The sequence below is a fragment of the Mustela lutreola genome, chromosome 3, assembly GCF_030435805.1.
Source record: "Mustela lutreola isolate mMusLut2 chromosome 3, mMusLut2.pri, whole genome shotgun sequence".
In the NCBI taxonomy this organism is placed as follows: domain Eukaryota; kingdom Metazoa; phylum Chordata; class Mammalia; order Carnivora; family Mustelidae; genus Mustela; species Mustela lutreola.
In genome coordinates this window covers 63,180,592-63,200,165 of record NC_081292.1, presented here as the reverse complement: position 1 = coordinate 63,200,165, position 19,574 = coordinate 63,180,592, and the positions used below count along the sequence as shown (strand labels likewise).

At 45.3% G+C, this 19,574-nt stretch overlaps 1 protein-coding gene across 1 annotated transcript; it reads right to left on the bottom strand.

Moving 5' to 3' along the window:
• Window positions 1–255: 255 nt before the first annotated feature.
• Window positions 256–18,836, bottom strand: PRDM14 (PR/SET domain 14). The gene is made up of 7 exons (XM_059168920.1): window positions 18,119–18,836; window positions 17,514–17,567; window positions 17,273–17,430; window positions 15,802–16,072; window positions 10,853–11,055; window positions 4,314–4,415; window positions 256–483 (listed from the first exon to the last, which is right to left on the bottom strand). The coding sequence occupies exons 1-7, from the start codon at window positions 18,816–18,818 to the stop codon at window positions 256–258; spliced, it is 1,716 nt and encodes a 571-aa protein (XP_059024903.1). The 5' UTR covers window positions 18,819–18,836.
• Between the last annotated feature and the right edge of the window lie 738 nt (window positions 18,837–19,574).

Sequence of the window (19,574 nt, the reverse complement as noted above, 5' to 3'; positions counted from 1 at the left end):
GTTTGTCTGGAGTTTCCAGACCCGGAAGCTCAATATTAATAGCCAGCTCATACTATCTCTAGATAAATTCACCAAAACTCCATTCCTGTGAAACACATTTCTGTGCAAGCTGGCAAAAATCAATTTGATAATTTCCACTTTTCTGTTTCTCATCTCCATGTAGTTACCCTCTGCCCCTACGACACACCCCCAAAGCAAGGAAAACCCAGACCAGATCTTAGCCTGTGGTTTTCCGTGGTCCCCGTACTCTGAGGGCTAGTAGCCTTCATGGAGCTTCACGTGGGAGTAGAATGCTTCTTGATCTGGGAAGGTTTTTCCACAGATGCCGCAAGAGCAGCCCTCATCCTCCTTGTGCGACCGTCGCACGTGGCTATCATGGGCAGCGTGCGATGCAAAGGATTTACCACAGTACTTGCACTTGAAGGGCTTTTCCCCGGAGTGCTGCCTGATGTGTGTGCGGAGGATGCTGGAGGCTGTGAATCTCTGCAGAGAATGAAAAGCAGAAGAAAAGGTAAACTTCCTTCACCGAGACAGCCAACTAGACCAAGGGCTTAAGTTCACCATTACCGAGCCTTAGTTCTCTGACAGATGAATCTGGGTTTTCAGGCTACAGAGCAGCACGTCTGGTCAACAGTAGCCGCCTTCATGAAAAAGGGCTTGACCCTCAGGAGCCTCCATTTCAACCAGAAATCCCAGCGTAGGTGGATCTAGGACCACACTCCAAGAGAACTTGCATTAGGGGAGTAGCTACTCTTGGCCAAGGTCTCTGCATCTATCAGCATCTTACTGATTTTTTTCCTTTCTACGATTTTTTAAAAAAGATTTTTATTTATTTATTTATTTGACAGACAGAGGCCACAAGTAGGCAGAGAGGCAGGTAGAGAGAGAGAGAGAGAGAGAGAAGCAGGCTCCCTGCTGAGCAGAGTCCTACATGGGGCTCAATCCCAGGACCCTGGGATCATGACCTGAGCCGAAGGCAGAGGCTTTAACCCACTGAGCCACCCAGGCGCCCCTCTATGATTTTTTTTTTTTTTAGGTAAATCTTTCTACCCTATACACGACCTGAACTTACAACTCCAAGATCAAGAGTTGCATGCTCCACTGACTGAGCCAGCCGGGAGCTCTGGTTCCTTTCTCTCTTTTTTTTTTAAACTTAAACTTTCTGAGAGACACCTGGGTGGCTCAGTTGGTGAAGCATCCGACTCTTGATTTTGGCTCAGGTCATGATCTCAGGATGGTGGGAGTGAGTCCCACGTCAGGCTCTGCACAGGGCGTGGAGCCTGCTTGGGGTTCTCTGTTCTTCAATCTACCCCTCCACCTGGCTCACACATGCTGCCTCCCTAAAAAACAAGCAAAAACTTGAAACTTTATTATTGGAGATTCTGTGTACCCTTTACGGAGTGTCCCTGAGTGCTTGCCTCTTAACACGACTATAGTACAGTGTCATAGCCAGGATGCGGATGTGGGCCATTTGTCAAACAACACCTCAGGTTGCCCTTTTATTTTTTTAATTTTATTATTATTTTTTAAAGATTTTATTTATTTACTTGACAGAGATCACAAGCAGGCAGAGAGGCAGGAAGAGAGAGAAGGAAGCAGGTGCCCTGCTGAGCAAAGAACCTGATGCGGGGCTCGATCCCAGGACCCTGAGATTATGATCCCAGCCGAAGGCAGTGGCTTAACCCACTGAGCCAACAAGCGCCCTCAGGTTGCCCTTTTAGAGCCATACAGATCTCCCCCCAACCCACCTCCCACTTTTTTCTTAAGCTATGGCTGTCACTTATTTGTTCTCCATTTCTACTGCTTCACCCCTTCAAGAATACTACGTTTGGGATTGACTCTTCTCACTCAGCATAATTCTCTGGAGATCCATGGAGGTCTCCATGGATCCAAGTCTCCCCTCCCCTTTTATAAAGGTTTTCTTTATTTATTTGAGACCGAGAGTGAGAGTGAGCGAGAATGCGCAGGGAGAGTGGGAGAGGGAGAAGCAGGCTTCCCGCTGAACAGGGAACCCAATGCGGGGTTCGATCCTAGGACCCTGGAATCACGACCAGAGCCTAAGGCGGGGCTTAACTGACTGAGCCCCCAGGTGCTCCCAGTCCAGGCCTGTTTAATTGTTGAGAAGTACTCCCTGGTGAGGGTGGGCCCCGGGCTGTTCAATCACTTACCCCTTGAAGGACGTCTGGGTTGTTTCTGGTCTGGGTTCTCAAGAATAAAGCTGCGACAAGCATTTGTGTACAGGTAAAGCCTTCACTTCTGGGGTAATGCCCAGGAGGACAACGGCTGGGTTGTATGGCAGTTAAGAAGTTTCATTTTTAGTGCAACTGCCGAACTTTTCCAGAATGGCTGTAACACTAGTACTTTGCTGTTTTTACATTTTTTCTTGGCCACTTCTGTTCTCTCCCCGATTTATAACCTTTCTCCTCATTCATTTCAGTACTATGCTTTGACCTTTGTCACCTTCAGGCAGTATATTAGAGATATAATGACTCCATTTGGGGGTCCACTGACAGAAAACACCAGGTGGAACTGGTGGCTTCAGATTTGGAGGGAGAAGCACCACACTCTGAGGGGTCTGGACTTGGGTCACTACCTAGGAAGGTGCACAAGCCACACTTGTTTGGAACATGTCAGTCTTCATCCGCTTAAGTAACTGGAGACTAACCCGGGATGCCAAATAACTCGTTCATGTCCTAAGTGGATTTAGTTCCCCTTCAGAGCATCTCTCAACCCCAGCAGAGCTACAAGTCCAAGGTGGGGATCAGAGTAAGAACTCCAGAAACAGGATGTGTTATGGGGCTATTTTGACCTTGCTCTGAATATCCTGCTAGACAGCATGTATCCTCCAGGATAGCCTGCCTTTTTCACACTAATTCACGGTCACCTCCTTCACTCTGCTGGTTCCATCTGGTCGACTCGGGTCTCAGCCTCATTTTTCTCTGTTGATTATTTCCATTCTATTGACATGCAATTTCTTCAGCAGTATTGTTTCCCTAAGCCTGGTACACTCAATCTTTTATGCTTCTTTGGGAGGCTTAGATGTCCCCCTAATATGGCCTGCATTTCTTTTATGGCTTTATCATAAAAAATTTAAGTAACCGGACGATAGGGTCAGTCTATTCCAGTGCTGTCAAACAGGGGCTTTCTGCAGAGATGGAAACATTCTATGTCCATGCTATCCAGCTTGGTGGTCACTAGCCACATGTGGAGGATGAAACCAAACTACAGAATTTTCCATTTCATTTCATTCTTATTAAAGAGCCATATACGGTTAATGGCTAACTAAGCACTGGACAGTTCAGATGCTTATCCTCAAAATAAGACATGAAGTGGGGCGCCTGGGTGGCTCAGAGGGTTAAGCCTCTGCCTTCAGCTCAGGTCATGGTCTCAGGGTCCCGGGATCGAGCCCCACGTTGGGCTCTCTGCTTGGCAGGGAGCCTGTTTCTCCCTCTCTTTCTGCCTGCCTCTCTGCCTACTTGTGATCTCTCTCTGTGTCAAATAAATAAAGGAAAAAAATAAAAAGACGAGGTATTTTGGTAAGATTTCTAAAGCCTGGTCAAACTACAGTTCTATTCCAGAAACCCCTAACCACTTAATTGTCTCTTCATTTTTATCACTCAGTATTCTGTATAATGTACATTAGACTCCAGCTGGGCAATGTTGGTCTAGAACGTGGAGACATGGAGAGCCTGTGCTCTTATATACTTTGTAATCATGTCTGCCATCATTAGGTCTCCCTATAAATTAGGGGTGTTTTTTTTTTTTTTTTAATTTTGTTCGGGGCACCTGGGTGGCTCAGTGGGTTAAGCCTCTGCCTACAGCTCAGGTCATGATCCCAGGGTCCTGGGATCGTGCCCCGCATTGGGCCCTCTGCTCAGCAGCGAGCCGGTTTCCTCCTCTCTCTCTGCCTCCTTCTCTCCCTATTTGCGATCTCTGTCTGTCAAATAAATAAATAAAATCTTAAAAAATAAAATAAAAATTTGTTTGTTTGTTTATTTAAGTACTCTCTACATCCAATGGGGGGCTTGAACTTCCCAACTCTGAGACTGAGTTTCATGCTTTACAGACTGAGCCATGCCAGTGACCTCGGGGGTATATTTCATGACACATGTCTTAAATACCAATTTGGTAATAGGAGGCCGTATCTGACCATCTTAAGCAAACTGAAGCTTTTTTTAGGGGTGGCAATGGGATGGGACTGATAATGGACTAACCAAGAACTCCTTATAAGCTAGGCTTTATGCTTCAAGTTCTTATCCATGAACATCCAAACAGGGCTCAAGGTAGATCCCTTGGAAGGAGGTTCCATTTACCTTTGTACAATAAACACACTGGTATGGTCTGTCTCCAGAGTGGACTCTCGTATGTTTGTTCAGGCTGGAAGACTGAGAGAAACATTTCCCACACGTAGAACACTAAGGTGTAAAAGAAACACACAGTTAATATCACATCTTCGTTTTACCATTGTGTTTATCTGGGAGTAATAGGTGAAATATTTTATTTATCCAATGTATGGCTGTAGGCAGAGGTTATAGAACTCAGGCTGACGGGCCTAATTAGGGCAGTAGAAAGACTACCCAGGGCTACGCTGACGATTCTGGAAGTATGGGTTCTGGTCAGATGCTTTAGTTAATACTGCAAAAAGAACAGATAAAATCTCAAGTCTAAATACATGATGTAGGGGCGCCTAGGTGGCTCAGTGGGTTAAAGCCACTGCCTTCGGCTCAGGTCATGGTCCCAGGGTCCTGGGATCGAGCCCCACATCGGGCTCTCTGCTCATCAGGGAGCTTGCTTCTTCCTCTCTCTCTGCCTGCCTCTCTGCCTACTTGTGATCTCTGCCTGTCAAATAAATAAATAAAATCTTTAAAAAAAAAAAATAAATAAATAAATAAATAAATACATGATGTAAAAAATAAGATAGGGACTGACTTTCTGAGAATGAGGCCAAAAAAAATTAAAAGTTAAGCACAGAGAGGTAGATTCAACCTGATTATCTGGCCAAAAAGAGTTCCAGGAGAGAACAAAGTTCTAGAAGACAGATAATAACCGAAGAATGAACAATAAAATTCCTGTCAGTTTAGGACTTGTGCCTTCAAACGGAAACAGTACTTTGTACTGTTTACAAAACAGGAAAAAAAGGGAAAAGACATCCAACCTGACATGTTCTGTTAAAGCTTCAGAATTCCAAAGATAAAGAACAATTTCCACAAAGAAGAAAACCAGTTACTTATAAACAGATAAGAAACAAGTTGCCATCAAATGATGAGAGAAAATAAAAAGATGCCTTGAAGGTTTTTGAAAAGTTTTCTATCTGAAACTTTGTATCTAGTCAAACTATCAAAAACATATGCAAGTAAAACATCCTCAAAGAAGGGGTGTCTGGGGGCGCCTGGGTGGCTCAGTGGGTTAAAGCCTCTGCCTTCGGCTCAGATCATGATCCCAGGGTTCTGGGATCAAGCCCCACATCGGGCTTTCTGCTCAGCGGGGAGTCTGCTTCTCTCTCTCTCTCTCTCTCTCTGCCTGCCTCTCTGCCTACTTGTGATTTCTAATAAATAAATAAAATCTTAAAAAAAAAAAAAAAAAAAAAAAAGAAGGGGTGTCTGTGCGGCTCAATCAGTTAAGTGTCTGACTCTTGCTCTCAGCTCAGGTCTTGATCTCAGGGTTTTAAGTTCAAGCCCTGCCCTGGGCTTCACGCTGAGCATGCAGCCCACGGAAAAGAAAGAAAAGACTCAAAATTTTTTCAGTATGTAACTTTAAAAACAATTATTTGAAGATATACCCCAGTATTATAAAAAGGAAATCAAGAAAGAGGAAGAGTGAAAAAAAAAAAAAAAAAAAACATTGGAACTAACTTAGGAAGGTGATGACAGCTGTCCAAAGTTGGCAGTTCACAGGCCTAGAAGGCAACAGGTTCCAATATAAGTTTCCCTGCAGAACGCTTTCAGCGAGAATGTCAGTATCATTACGCAATTAGGAAACTACATCTTCCACTTGGAATTAGAAATCCTAGCGAAAACAAAAAGCTTAGAAGTCAAAACCAAATACAAAGAAAGTTAAAAGTCTGGCATAATTTTGAGCAATTGATGGAATATAAGAAACAATGATTTTTGGAAAAATATGCTTCTCTCCATTGGTCAGGAATTTCAGGTTGGAGAAGACTGACATTTCTAAATTCCTGGATAAATTTTTGGGACTTATTGTTATGAACTACAGGGATTTCCTCTGACATTTTTGTGGTCTTCACTAATTTTGCTTGACCAGTCATCTGAAAAGGAGGCAGGTACAATTTAAGTTGTAAATGCTGGAAACAGGGGCGCCTGGGTCGCTCAGTGGGTTAAAGCCTCTGCCTTCAGCTCAGGTCATGATCCCGGGGTCCTGGAATCGAATCCTGCATTGGGCTCTCTGCTCAACAGGGGGCCTGCATCCCTCTCTCTCTCTCTGTCTGCCTCTCTGCCTACTTGTGATCTCTCTCTCTGTCAAATAAATAAATAAAATCTTTTTAAAAAATTAAATAAATAAATGCTGGAAACAGGGCTGGAATACAGGGCTTTCCACTGCTGGTTATACACCCACCATCTTCTGACATTTTTGTCAATCAATCCTTTTCTCTTTCATGAAGAAACTTAATGTTTTTGTTTTTTTGTTTAATGATTTATCTTAGTTTCTGCATGTCTGCTTCATTGGAGAACCTCCCCCTTAATTTCTTCAATTTAAACATTTTGTTTTGAGTTTCTGCAAATTAAATATATTTCACCACCTTAAAAGCTAACTACCAAACTTAGTGTAAAATGAAGAAAACTAAAAGAGCATAAAAAATGTTTGGCAGTAAAAATAAGAAACAGAGGTACCATGAGAAACTCCACTTGAGATACTCAGAATGCAACTAGACAAACGCTACACGAGCTCAGGACAGAATTCTTGGATAGAGGTCCATACCCATGTGAAATGCCATTTATAGTCATGATATATATATTTGAAAGGTTTTACTTATTTATTTGAGACAGAGAGAGAACAGAGGGAGAGTCAAAGGGAGAAGCAGACTCCCCGCTAACCAGGGAGTTCGATGTGGGGCTCCATCCCAGAACCTTGAGATCATGACACCTGAGCGACCAAGCCACCCAGATGTCTAACCAACGCCACCCCCCCACCTGCCATCTCCCGCGGAGTCATGATAAAAGACAAGACCACTCAGAGAGAGTTTGCAAAGAGATCACTAAAGAACTCTCCAGAACACAAAGGCCATGGGACTCGTCCTCTTGAATTGCCAGTTTAAAATGATTATTCTTGGGATGCCTGGGTGGCTCAGTCATTAAGCGTCTGTCTCTGGCTCAGGATCCTGGGACTGAGCCCCGCATTGAGCTCTCTGCTTAGAAGAAAACCTGTTTCTCCCCCTCCCATTCCCCCTGCTTGTATTCACTCTCTGTCTCTCTCACTGTCAAAACCAAACAAAACAAACCCTTAAAAAAAATAAATAAAACAATTATTCCCCCATCCTACCATAAAACGGGCTCCTTGCTTCCCTCTTCCCAGCTTCCATGCCTTCCTTGTCATCCCTGTCATCTACGGACAGCCTGGTCTACGGTCCCCCAGTTTCAAAGATGGCAGCAGCTGAGTACAGCTTCTCCCCTCAAACCCCTACCCAAGACCACCACTGTCTCCAGAGTTTAAGCGAAGGACCCGGCCAACATTTTAGCAGAAATATCTTTTTTTTTTTTTTTAAGATTTTATTTATTTATTTGACAGAGAGAGATCACAAGCAAGCAGAGAGGCAGGCAGAGAGAGGAGGAAGCAGGCTCCCTGCTGAGCGGAGAGCCCGATGCCGGGCTCGATCCCAGGACCCTGAGACCATGACCTGAGCCAAGCGGCTTAACCCACTGAGCCACCCAGGCGCCCCTAGCAGAAATATCCTGATGGAGCTCTGATAACCTTCAAGATGCCCTTCAGCTTCTACTTTCTTTTTTTTTTTTTTTTTTTTTTTAAAACAGTTCTTTTTTTTTTTTTTTTTTTTAAAGATTTTATTTATTTATTTGTCAGAGAGAGAGTGAGAGCGAGCACAGGCAGAGTGGAAGGCAGAGTCAGAGGGAGAAGCAGGCTCCCCGTGGAGCAAGGAGCCCGATGTGGGACTCGATCCCAGGACGCTGGGATCATGACCTGAGCCGAAGGCAGCTGCTTAACCAACTGAGCCACCCAGGCGTCCCCAGCTTCTACTTTCTTAACCAACACCCTTTGATCTAGCTGCAGCAAGTCTGACAAATATCCCAGCGGCGCACATCCCCTCAGGTTAGGATCACTTGCTGTGCTAACTGGAAAGGAAAACGCTGCCAATGAAAATTAGGCATACCACCCCTTGTTAAACACAGTCGGTTTCTGAAAACATACACTTCAGAAACATAAAAACCTAGAACTGATAAACTATGGCTTGAAAAATAGTATTACAAAAGCACGTAGCAATAGACCTATTTTCCAAGGACACATGTGGACAGATCACAGGACAAATACAGAGAGCCGATAAAATATAGTGCAAACGTTTAATCCATGTTATCAATTAAGATGCACATAAAAGCAAAATACTATTTCATCCACCAAAATGGCAGCATGGAAGGACAACGGTCGGTAAGAGACCCCGTGTTGCCTCCTTCACAGGAAGGCTCATCGTCTGCATTATAAACCCACATCTTCCCCAGAAAGCTGTTCAGCTCTCCATTCGAGCCTTCAAATTATACACAGTCTATGACCCAGTTTTTCTACTTCTAGGAATCTATCCCAAGGAAGTCATCAAAAGTGGAAAATTGTGATGATTTCTATGGAATATCGTTCACTGCAGACACACTGGGGAGAAATCTGCACGTCGGGCGATCGGTTACATAAGTGAAGGCCCATCCATATCACGCGCTGATGCAGTCATTCCTAAGTTTATAAATTACTTATGATTTGGTGTTAAGTCAGAAAAGCAGCCTCATCGTAACCCCAAGTGTATTAAAAATATGTGCATGTTCACATAAACACATCGAAGAAAAATTACACCTTAAATGTCTTCATGTGGGGCATGGCCTATCAGGTGGCTTGCCGGGTTCTCTCCAAATTCTAATTACCAAGCATATATTCTCTTCTCATGTTAAAAAGTACAAACTGGAAATAAAAAACTAAATGTTGATTGAGTGAAAGGGAAAACTGCTCTTGACTTTTTTTTTAAGATTTTATTTAACACACACAGAGAGAGATGATCACAAGTAGGCAGAGAGGCAGGCAGAGAGAGAGGGGGAAGCAGGCTCCCTGCTGAGCATAGAGCCCAACTCGGGACTCGATCCCAGGACCTGGAGACCATGACGGGAGCTGAAGGCAGAGGCTTAATGCTCTGAGCCACCCAGGTGCTCTCTTGACTTTGTTCTTAATCCTATTCCCAAAATGACAGCGGTTGGAGGCATCACTTGGTGTTTTTCCATTTGTGTGTGAGCATATCATGTGTGGCCTCCATAATAAACCATTTCAAATGGTATCACTCTATCCATATTCTGCAACTTGTTTGGCTTAATAAGCAAACCATAATTTTTTACAACCACTTGTGTTGATGAACACAGGGTTATCTCACTTTTTACTGTCAGAATACTGGAATGTAACTTTTCCTCTTTTTCCTATCCATGGGTGAGAAATAATTTCACTGTCTTAATACTTCAAATGTTCATAGAATTCTGGTTAAGTATGTGCTTTTCTGTGGGAAGTGGGATTTGGAGGAGTCTGGGGTGTTGCGGATATCTTCATAGATCTAGACCACCAAGGGGCTGTTAAAAACTAATTGTAGGGGCAACTGACTGTCTTGGTGGGTTAAGCCTCTGCCTTCAGCTCAGCTCATGATCTCAGGGTCCTGGGATTGAGCCCTATGTCGGGTTTTCTGCTGAGCAGGGAGCCTGCTTCCCCCTATCTTTCTCTGCCTGCCTCTCTGCTGACTTGTGGTCAAATAAATAAATAAACTTAAAAAAAAAAAAACTAATTGTATTACATGTCTTTTAATGAGCAAAAAGGAATTCTTAGATTATTGTAAAGATACTCAAACTTTACAGGAATAAATAATGCCATGATTGTTTGGGATTTTTCTGGAAGCGTAGCTGTGAATGGGAGGGGGTGCAAAAGGGCTATTTTATGAAAACCGCTCTCAGTTTTCTAAAGAAAAAGACTGGGACTCTGGAGTCACTCAGGCGGTAACCTCATCAGCTAGTCCTGACAGGTCCGGGAGTCAAACCCGTATCTGTCTGCACCCAGGTCCCATCCTTTCTTCTAGGTAAGCCCAACGGTCACTTGTACTTTTTTTGCACCAAGCCTGGCAGCGTGACCAGCTATCTGGAATGGCAGAAAATGGCTCCCTATTGCCTTTGTTGCTTTTCTTCCTGACAAAATCCTCGGTGTGCCACAAAGGCCTTCCATTCCCTGGCCATGCCCATGCTTCATGTTTGTCTATAATTGTCAATATGCCTGCACAGATAATGGAACACAATACAGTTACCTAAAAGCATGTATAGGCTCCTTCCCACCTGGAATGCCTCGACCCTCTCCCATCCCCGACCAACCCTGCCCTGCATATGAATCAGACACCCGTTGTCCTTCTGGACTCATCTCAAGACCACCCCCTTGCTCTGTGCCCCTCTCTACCTGTGCATCTGTCCCCAGCACTCTGTCATGGCTCCAGCTCGCATCTGCCCTTCAAGGCACCGTTCCCTCACAGACCCTGTGTCATCGGGCACTGTGTCCTAGCAGCTCAGACCTAGGGGACCCTCGGTATGGACTCAGGGGTTTGAGGAAGGAGCACGGAAGCCAAGGGAGTCATGGGCCGCCTGTCATTCCCCACCCACCTTCTTACCTTGTGAGGCCGGTGCTTCTCATGGACGTGAAGGACATGGATGCGGAGCCGGTCCCGCTTCTCAAAGGATCGTTTGCAGAGATTGCAGGGGAATTTCCTGTCACCCTTGTCCACACAGGGGGTGTACTTTAGATGCTTATCTCTATAATATTTGTAGGTAAATACTTTCCCACATCTTTCACATCTGTAGCCTTCTGCAGCCTCTGTCAAACACAGGGTTAGGAATAAGGGCCTGTGGCTTAGTGAGTTCCCATCCCTCATTTTTAACTTCCTCCCAAAGGATTTTTTTAAACTTTCATGACAATTTTAAACATATGCTAAAGTAAAAATAATGGAATAATAAACCCTAATGGGCTCAACACCGAGCTTTCACAATGTCCAACTCAGAGCTAATTTCGCTTTCATTTATATCACTTGCCTCCATGACTATTTCAACACTAATAATCATTTTGGTTCATAAATACCTCAAACTGCAATCTATTAAAGATAATACTTTTTTAAAAAGTAGTAACCATATTGTTATACCTAAGCAATTAACTCTTACTCCTTAAAGAAATACATGTGTACACACAAGTTTAATTATTTTCCAATAAGTTCAATTTCGGATTCCAAGTCTTTTTGTTGTCTATGGTTTGCTATGTTTGTTCAATCTCTCAATTTGTAGGTTCTCCTTCCCTTTTGTTTAATGAAATGTATCTGCTGAAGCCCTGCCTCCAGCCCTATTTAAGAGCACTTCAACCTTACAGTTCCTTTTTTTTTCTTTTTTTAAGATTTATTTATTTGAGAGGAGGAAGAGAGAGAGAGAGAGAGAGAGAGAGAGGAGAGCAAGCGCATAAGCAGGGGGAGAGGGAGAAGCAGGGAGCCCAGTGAAGCTGGATCAATATGAGGACCCTGAGATGACCTGAGCAGATGCTTAGAAGGCAGACACTGAACCCACTTAACAGACTGAGCCATCCAGGTGCCCCACCCAACCCTACAGTTCTTCTCTTCTTTTTTAAAAAAATATTTTATTTATTTGGCAGAGAAAGAAGGAACACAAGCAGGGAGAGTGGGAGAGGGAGAAGCAGGCTTCCCACTGAGCAGGGAGCACAATGCGGGGCTCAATCCCAGAACTCTGGGATCATGACCTGAACTCAAGGCAGATGCTTAACGACTGAGCCACCCAGGCACCCCATCAACCCTACAGTTCTTAAACAGACTCTTGACTGGACTGGCATGTGTTGGGAGGTTAGGTTAACATACCAAACATACATACTGTGTCCCTTTCAGATCAGGTTAAGCTCTAAGTTCAGGGCAGTTCACGTTGGTCAATGGCGACCAGACAATGATGGACACCAACAGCTTACTTCCTAGACTTCACAAGGGCTGTTCCCATTGGCCCCATTCACAAAGTCTTAGGTACCTGTTTAGCTTGCCATTTGCCTCCCTGAACTTCTGGAAAGGATTCCAGAGCAAGAACCAAAATGCAGGGAGTAAGGATGACCATTATCTTGCCTTCTCTTGTATTCAAAGGGTTATCATGATGATTAATTTAATCCTATCACTTATTGAGCTCTTACCAATATGAGTGATACTATCGCTGAGTGATAGACTTAATACCCAGAAAGGTAAATCTGTTTTTATCCATGGAGGAGGGAGGGGGAGAGAGGTTAGAGAGGGTTCAGCCGACTCTAGCAAGGGAGGCCCCAGGTCCAGGGGTGTCTATTGTTGGGGGAGGGGAGAGTTCTGGGGCCACCTACAAAAGCATCCCTGCAGAGGACACTCTGGATTCCAGAGGATCAAGTGGCTTTGACTGTGAATGCATCATCGAGACCCCATTGTCTGGCCCCAGGGAGGGAGAGAAGAGCCAGCAGTAAGTATATGCAGGAGTCTGTAGATGGAAATCTTCTTAGCACCGGGTCTGCAGGGAAGCTATCCATCAGGGGCTTTGTTAGTTGATAACTACATCCCAGGCACGTTTAACAGGTGGCTAAGGAAATAAACCATTCATTAAGTAAATAACCAGGAAGGCAACGGCCAACCCCAGGACTATCCATTGCCTGGGATGTCTATCACTTTCATTGAGGTGCTAATCCGCTCAGAATTCCCTTGCTGGGATGGTTTTAGATCAGAGCCAGCATTTTCATTGGTCAAAAATACCGGGCCTTCCTGTTCCAGCAGTGGGAAGAAGATAGGGTCTACAAGATAGGGATCAGTAATATTACAATTCAAAGCACTAAAGCACAGCAAAATTCAGAATCATGCTTCAATATTGAGTGTGCAGAAGAACCGCTTAGGCAAAAAAAGGACAAGCCATCCTTCCTAATTAGGGCTCCGCTGCCTACATTTTCTGCTCAAGTCTTTGGAAATTTTACTTAACCTAATGATTTTACCCTGTTCCCTTTTCTTCTTTCTTTCCCTCCCCACCCCATGTCCCACCTCGGTCAACTCCTCTTTTTAGCTGAGGGGTTTCCCAATATTGACAATGATGCTTCCTGCCCCACCACACACAGTTCAGAGTTTCGTAACAATTAAGAGCCCTCTTCACATTCCACACCTCCATCCCCCAAAACACACACTCTGCAGGCCTGCATACTCAAATAACCCGCCCACATAGGGTCCAGACTCTTCCCTCCCACTCAAGACCTGAAAAGGCGAAGTTCCCACCAATCCTCGCCAAAAGCCTTTGAGGAAAACAGTTCTTTTGAGAGGAGAGAGAAATTTTCATTTTTCTTTCCTTTTTTAAACTTATCCCAAACCACTTCACAATAGAAACCAAATGAATTCATCCATAATTCTTTCCAATGAATTAAATTGTTTACCAAGTTCCTTCCATACGTTGTCCCAAATACGTATTATTCAACCCCGCTTACTATTCTAAGCCTTCATCCCTATTCCTTGTTACCAGATGGGAATTTCTGATTTCTGCATATTAGTCTATATGTTCATATACCATCATTTGTGTAAGAATTATTCCACTATTGGGCGCCTGGGTGGCTCAGTGGGTTAAGCCGCTGCCTTCGGCTCAGGTCATGATCTCAGGGTCCTGGGATCGAGTCCCGCATCGGGCTCTCTGCTCAGCGGGGAGCCTGCTTCCCCCTTCCCTCTCTCTGCCTGCCTCTCTGCCTACTTGTGATCTCTGTCTGTCAAATAAATAAATAAAATCTTTAAAAAAAAAAAAAAAAAAAAAAAAAAAAAAAGAATTATTCCACTATTGAGTATTTAGGTTGTTTGCTATTTTTCACTAATAGGGATGGTGCCGTAATAAAAATCCTTGGGGACAAAAGGTTTCCCTTCTGGACTATTTTCTGAAGACAAATTTCGGGAAGAGTATTCTTGAGAAATCAAAAGTCATGATCACTGTAATAGCTGAGTGTAGTTTGTGAGTTATGAAGCATGGATTTGTTTCTCAAATCCATTTTTCACTTTTGTCTCAAGTACAGTACACTTTGGAAGTGACCAAAAAGGTTACTTGGTTTGGTGCTAAGTAAGAAACAACTGTGAGGTCCACAGACTTCAGAGAGTCCTACAATCTCACCACCACCCCCTGACTTTATCCCTTTGCCATTCACATGTTGGGGGTAGCAGGAAGATAGTTTACCAAAACAGTTCTGACAAGCCCTCACTATTTGGACTTTTGAAACAAGAGGCTGTTCATCACTCACTTCCGAATCCCTGTGAGCATGTCTTTTCTTTGGCTTCACTATTCCCCAAACTTGGGTTGCCTTCCCTCTCCCAGCCCAACACCATCTCATCCCTAAGCAGCGTTTCCCGTGTTGGTCCTAATGTCTTCTGCTTTCATTCAATATCCAGGAGTCGGGGATATTAAGGTATTTAGAATTATTTCCTGCTCTGAAGGGTCTCGGTTTACAAGGGAGATTTGCATGCATACAATCACGTAGTGTGTGATGAAAGCAATTCACTTTTCCTTTTTTAACTTGTTACTTATTACATCTATTATAACATAAGGTGGGCTTCAGTAGTATTACACACATACAGTAATTTGCATTTATCTCATATAACCTACTAGATCAGGGGTTCAGCTTTTGTGTGTATGCAAAAATCAGTCAGAAAGCGTTTTAAAAATGCAAATTCCAGAGGCTCACTCCCAGGGAGTGGGTTTCTGGTCCTCTAGGTTCGTGCTGCTCACACGTTGTCCAGGGGCCAACCGCATCAGCCTCCCCTGGAAACTTGATAGAAATGCGGGATATCTCAGGACCCAGCCCTGACTGAGAATCTGCATCTTTCCAAGATCCCCAGATTCTCACACCCACATTAAAATTTGAGAGCAAGAGTGTAGCTCAATGTTTCCCAAAGGCGCCTAAGATCCACAGTAAGAAAAACATTTTCTATTTGAGACTCAGCACACACACATCTCCATTTGAAACAAAAACTTCACCAAAACAATGCTTGCTCATACTTTAGATTCGCATCGACAATTTCTATTCTACTTTATTCTAATTCCGTTATTATATTTTTTCCTTTAAAGATGGTCTAAAACACTAAATTGATTTCCCACCACATTAAGGTGCTGCAAACCCCATTTGGAAAGCCCTGCTCTGGACAGAGTGTTGATGGGAGTCATCGGCTGTATCAGTCTGAGCAGAAACGAACCAGAAACTGGCTCACCTAGGCAAGAGGTTGCATCCATTTATTTTGCTTCTATTTTTTTCTCCGGAAGGAGGTGAAGGGGGAAAAAGAAAAGGTATCCTTGTGAATAGAAGTAGCTTCAGCAGCTTTGGAAAGATGAAGGCATTTTCCTCCAGCTGGGTAGTGCCCCCTGGTTAGAGACACCCTCCCTTAAGTCTCCCGGGCAGGGCAGCATTAGCCTCTGATGGGGAGGAGCTCCACAGGTTAGCAGACAGGTCATTGGTAGGGGGTGGTGGTGGGTGTGGTGTTTCATGTTCAGAAAAGAGCCGAGTCCTTCCACCAGAAGAGCCTCACTGGGAAAGGCAAAGGTGTGCACTCACCTTCAGAGGGCCCAGGCGCCTGCTTCCCCTGTTCTGTGACTTGAAGGCTCACAGGAATGTCCAGAAACTTTTCATAGCAGTCTCCGTACCACACAAGAAGCTCTTGGTTCGGGCAGATCTCCTTGCAGCTCTCATAAAAGATCTGCCCTTGACACTGCACGGCAACTAGGTTCTGCTCCTTGGGGAAACGGGCACAGTTGACATAGGACATCCAGTTCCCTGCACCTCCTTTGCCATCTATAAAGTGGCTCAAATGACCATCTTCAAAGATCTAAATAAAATAAAAACAAAGTTTAAAATGTATTCCCCCCACCCTATAAAGTAAACTTACTTACTAAAAATTTATAGTCCAAATCTCAAACATGAGTCTACTGAATATATTTATTATTTATTAGTATTAAGCCCAAATAGAATTATTAGCTTAAGAATAACTCTATAGGTGCTGTGACATTCTTTCTTTTCTTTCTTTCTTTTTTTTTTTTTTAAAGATTTTACTTATTTGATAGAGAGACACAGCGAGACAGGGAACACAAGCAGGGGAAGTGGGAGAGGGAGAGAAGCAGGTTTCCTGCCGAGCTCCCTGCTTGATGCAGCCTCGTTCCCAGGGCCCTGGGATCATGACCTGAGCTGAAGGCAGACACCTAATGACTAAGCCACCCAGGAGCCCCTGCTGTGGCATTTTTTAAAGATTCTTACTCTCATCACTTGCTTAATTTCCACATTTCTATAGCGAGTATGTTAATTCCATAAGCAGAGAAAAGGGAAACAAGAGAAGGTTGCATTTAATTCCCAACTTAAAGACAACCAATTAGTTTTGTGCTTTATCCCCACCTAGTTGTCATGCATATTAGCAGAGCCATATTTTAATTCTTTCTCTGCTGTGGGCAATTCCACCAGCTCCAGTGTTTTGTTATTATAAGCAACTTTGTGATTAACATATTCCACATACTCCGAATTTCAGATTACCTTAATAAACCATATTCCTAGAAGTAGAAAATCAAGGTCAAGGGGAGGGATCGGATATATTGACAAACTGGAGTCCTACTAGCATGTCCCAAACAGAATCAAGAGTATCAGTTTTTCCAAAATCCACAGCTAATTTCACAGGCAAATGATATCACAAATTTAAAAATGTGTTTTTATTCTCTTTGGCCTATTCTTAGCACACTGTGTATAACCTCTAAAGCATCTGGTGTTGCCTACAAATATAGACAAATACGAATTCTTTGAATGTATATTCCACTGCTACTCTTCCACAAAACACCAAGAATGCATGCAGAGGTATCTTGGTGGAATGAGCATCAGCCTTTCCTTCTCTTCATCTTGTAAAATGGACAGCTGGGAAAGCTTGGACAGCAAGAGTGTGCCCTCTCCCAGGCTAGGATTCTCCCAGAGGGCCAGAAGCCCACACTGTTTCCCACCAGTGTCAGTTTCCACTTTGTAGACCTACCAGAAGCATAATTTCATTTACCTCCCACATCAGAGAATTGTCTCCATACGTCTTGACTTCACTGGCGTTGACCACTTTACCTTGAAAGGGCCCAAACCTGACTCCTTTAGCAATGAGGCTGCTGCAGAACACGCCAAAATGCCGCAGGTCACCGAAGGTCGTCTGCTTGAGGCAGAGACCTAGCGGAAAGCCAAGGTAGGAAAGCCAGTGAGAAAACTGTATTCCTTCAGGGACAGAAATCCAGGCAAGAAGCCCTGCCTACCTTCTGGTAGCTGAAGGGAGTCTTTATCCAGAGTTTGACAGAGAGAATCGGATCCTAGAAAAAAGGGTTAAATTTTATTTTTCATAAGGTGTTTCCCTCCCTACTTCTTGGAGGTTAACCATTATCCTTTATGTTTTTCCTGCTCCTTTTACATATAAAATTTCTCCTTTGAGACTGAGAACAACCCTTGCAAAGTTATGTAATTAACCCCATTCTGCAAATTTAAATAACTTGAGAATCGGAGATAATGCTGGGACTAAGGGCAAGCTAGGTGGGGAGGCTGGAACTCCCAAGTAGGAATTGCATGAGGCTCTCACAGAGATACCCGGTTCAGCCTGGTAGAATCTGATCCCAGCTGACAAGTCCACTGTGTGAAGCATGTGTCTCCTGACCCTCAGCTTCTGCTAAAAAAAACCTTAGGAATCATGCATTTAGGCAAGAAATGAGCCACGTGTCCCCAAGCTCCATACTCTGATGGGAAATATGTACACTTCGCCACCAGACTTGGGACAGTCTCAGAGCCACCTTGATGCCCCCCTTTCCCACTCCTGCTCCCACCTGTATTCCCAGCCAATCTGACTCCCTCCCAATATGACCACCTTTACCAGAGCTGTCTGTGGGGACCAGGAAGCCGGAAATAGCATGGTGCAGCGGGGCGGAGTGCTCCACGCTGGGAATGACCCCGAACAGAACTAAGTGCAGGTCCTCCTGGGTGAAGTGGTAACGGTGAGACGACTTTCCTGGTTGGCTCGGGAGTTTGGAACCCTCCTCAGACCGCTTGCTGGGTGAGTAGTGTAATAACTGAGGCGTCTTCAGCCCCTCCGGCAACAAGGAAGCATTTGCAGCCGACGGCGGAATTAAAATCTCAGGTCCACAACACTGCCCATTGTCGCTTCGGCCACTAATGTGTCCCAAGTCTTCACTGGTGGCGCCTGTATACTCGTGGCTGCTGTTGAAGCGAGGCACCTCTCTGGGGAGGTGGGGGACTGGGAACCACGGAGACAGCTTGCTGTACCAGGGCAGATCGTAGAGCGGCTCCCTCTGCAGTGCCAGGCTGGAGTTCAGCAAGGGAGGAGCCGGCCGGAAGGCAAAGGCGGGCAAAGCATGGGATGCAGACACTGCGGCCTCCAGCTGCGGGAAAGGTTGGAAGTCTTCCTCCGCAGTGGTTAGCATGTTCCCATAGTGGCCATAGGACGGGAAAGGCATGTAGTAGGCGTCCAGGTGTTGAGGGGTGCGCTGGATCCTTTCGGGCGCGTAGCACACCTTGTCCTGGGGTCCAGCTTCACCTGGTGGCCGCAGAGCCATCCCCGGCAACAGCGCGCCGCGCGTCTGCGGGAAAGCAAGCGCAGCTGAGGGGCGCGGGGCGCGGCGGCCCCGCTGCCACTTGCCTACCCTCCACCATCCAAGTTAGCCCCGGGTCCAAGGGAATCGCATAAAGCTCCCAGTTCGATCCCGCAAGCCCTACCCCCACAAACAAGGCAAAACAGAACTGCAATGCAAACACACACACAAAAACCCCAAACGAAAAACCTTCCGGGATCTTGCTCGACTCCAAGTTCCCGTAAGTGTCGCTTTTGCCTTCTCTCCCCCAAGCACACCTTGACCAAGCACAGCTGGTTTCCAACAACCCATTCTCTACTACCGAACCCAAACCCGGCTCCTGCAAAATCCTTCTGAAGTTCCCTCTTCCGCCCGCTCCTCTGCTCTACGAAACTCTTTTACAGAGTGGGTCGGAGCCCCCCGGGCCCTCCTACTCCAGGGGACTGGAGCCGAGCGCGAGGCCTTACTGGGCTTTCGAGCAGGCGGCTGCTCCAGGAGCTCCTGGGTACCCAGAGGCGAAGGCAGGGTCAAGGGCCCCCGGGCGGTTCGTGCAGAAGGAGACGCGCTCCCGGAGCCAAGGAGAGGTCCGAAAGGCCGCCGCCCCTCCTCGAGCATAGGGTCTGACCCCGCGGACCCACGGGCCCCGCTGCCGCGACGAGGAGGGCGCCACCTTGGGCTCTCCTCAGAGCTCCGCAGCCGGCGCCGGGTTTGCCACGTGGGCCGAGTCCCGCCACATTCCCC

Excerpts from the sequence above, each read along its gene's own strand:
- PRDM14 (XM_059168920.1), bottom strand. The coding sequence starts at position 18,818 with ATGGCTCTGCGGCCACCAGGTGAAGCTGGACCCCAGGACAAGGTGTGC. Across the intron at positions 16,073-17,272 it reads ACAATTCTCTGATGTGGGAG|ATCTTTGAAGATGGTCATTT; the intron begins GTAAATGAAATT and ends TATTTTATTTAG. Across the intron at positions 11,056-15,801 it reads GGCGCCTGGGCCCTCTGAAG|AGGCTGCAGAAGGCTACAGA; the intron begins GTGAGTGCACAC and ends TGTGTTTGACAG.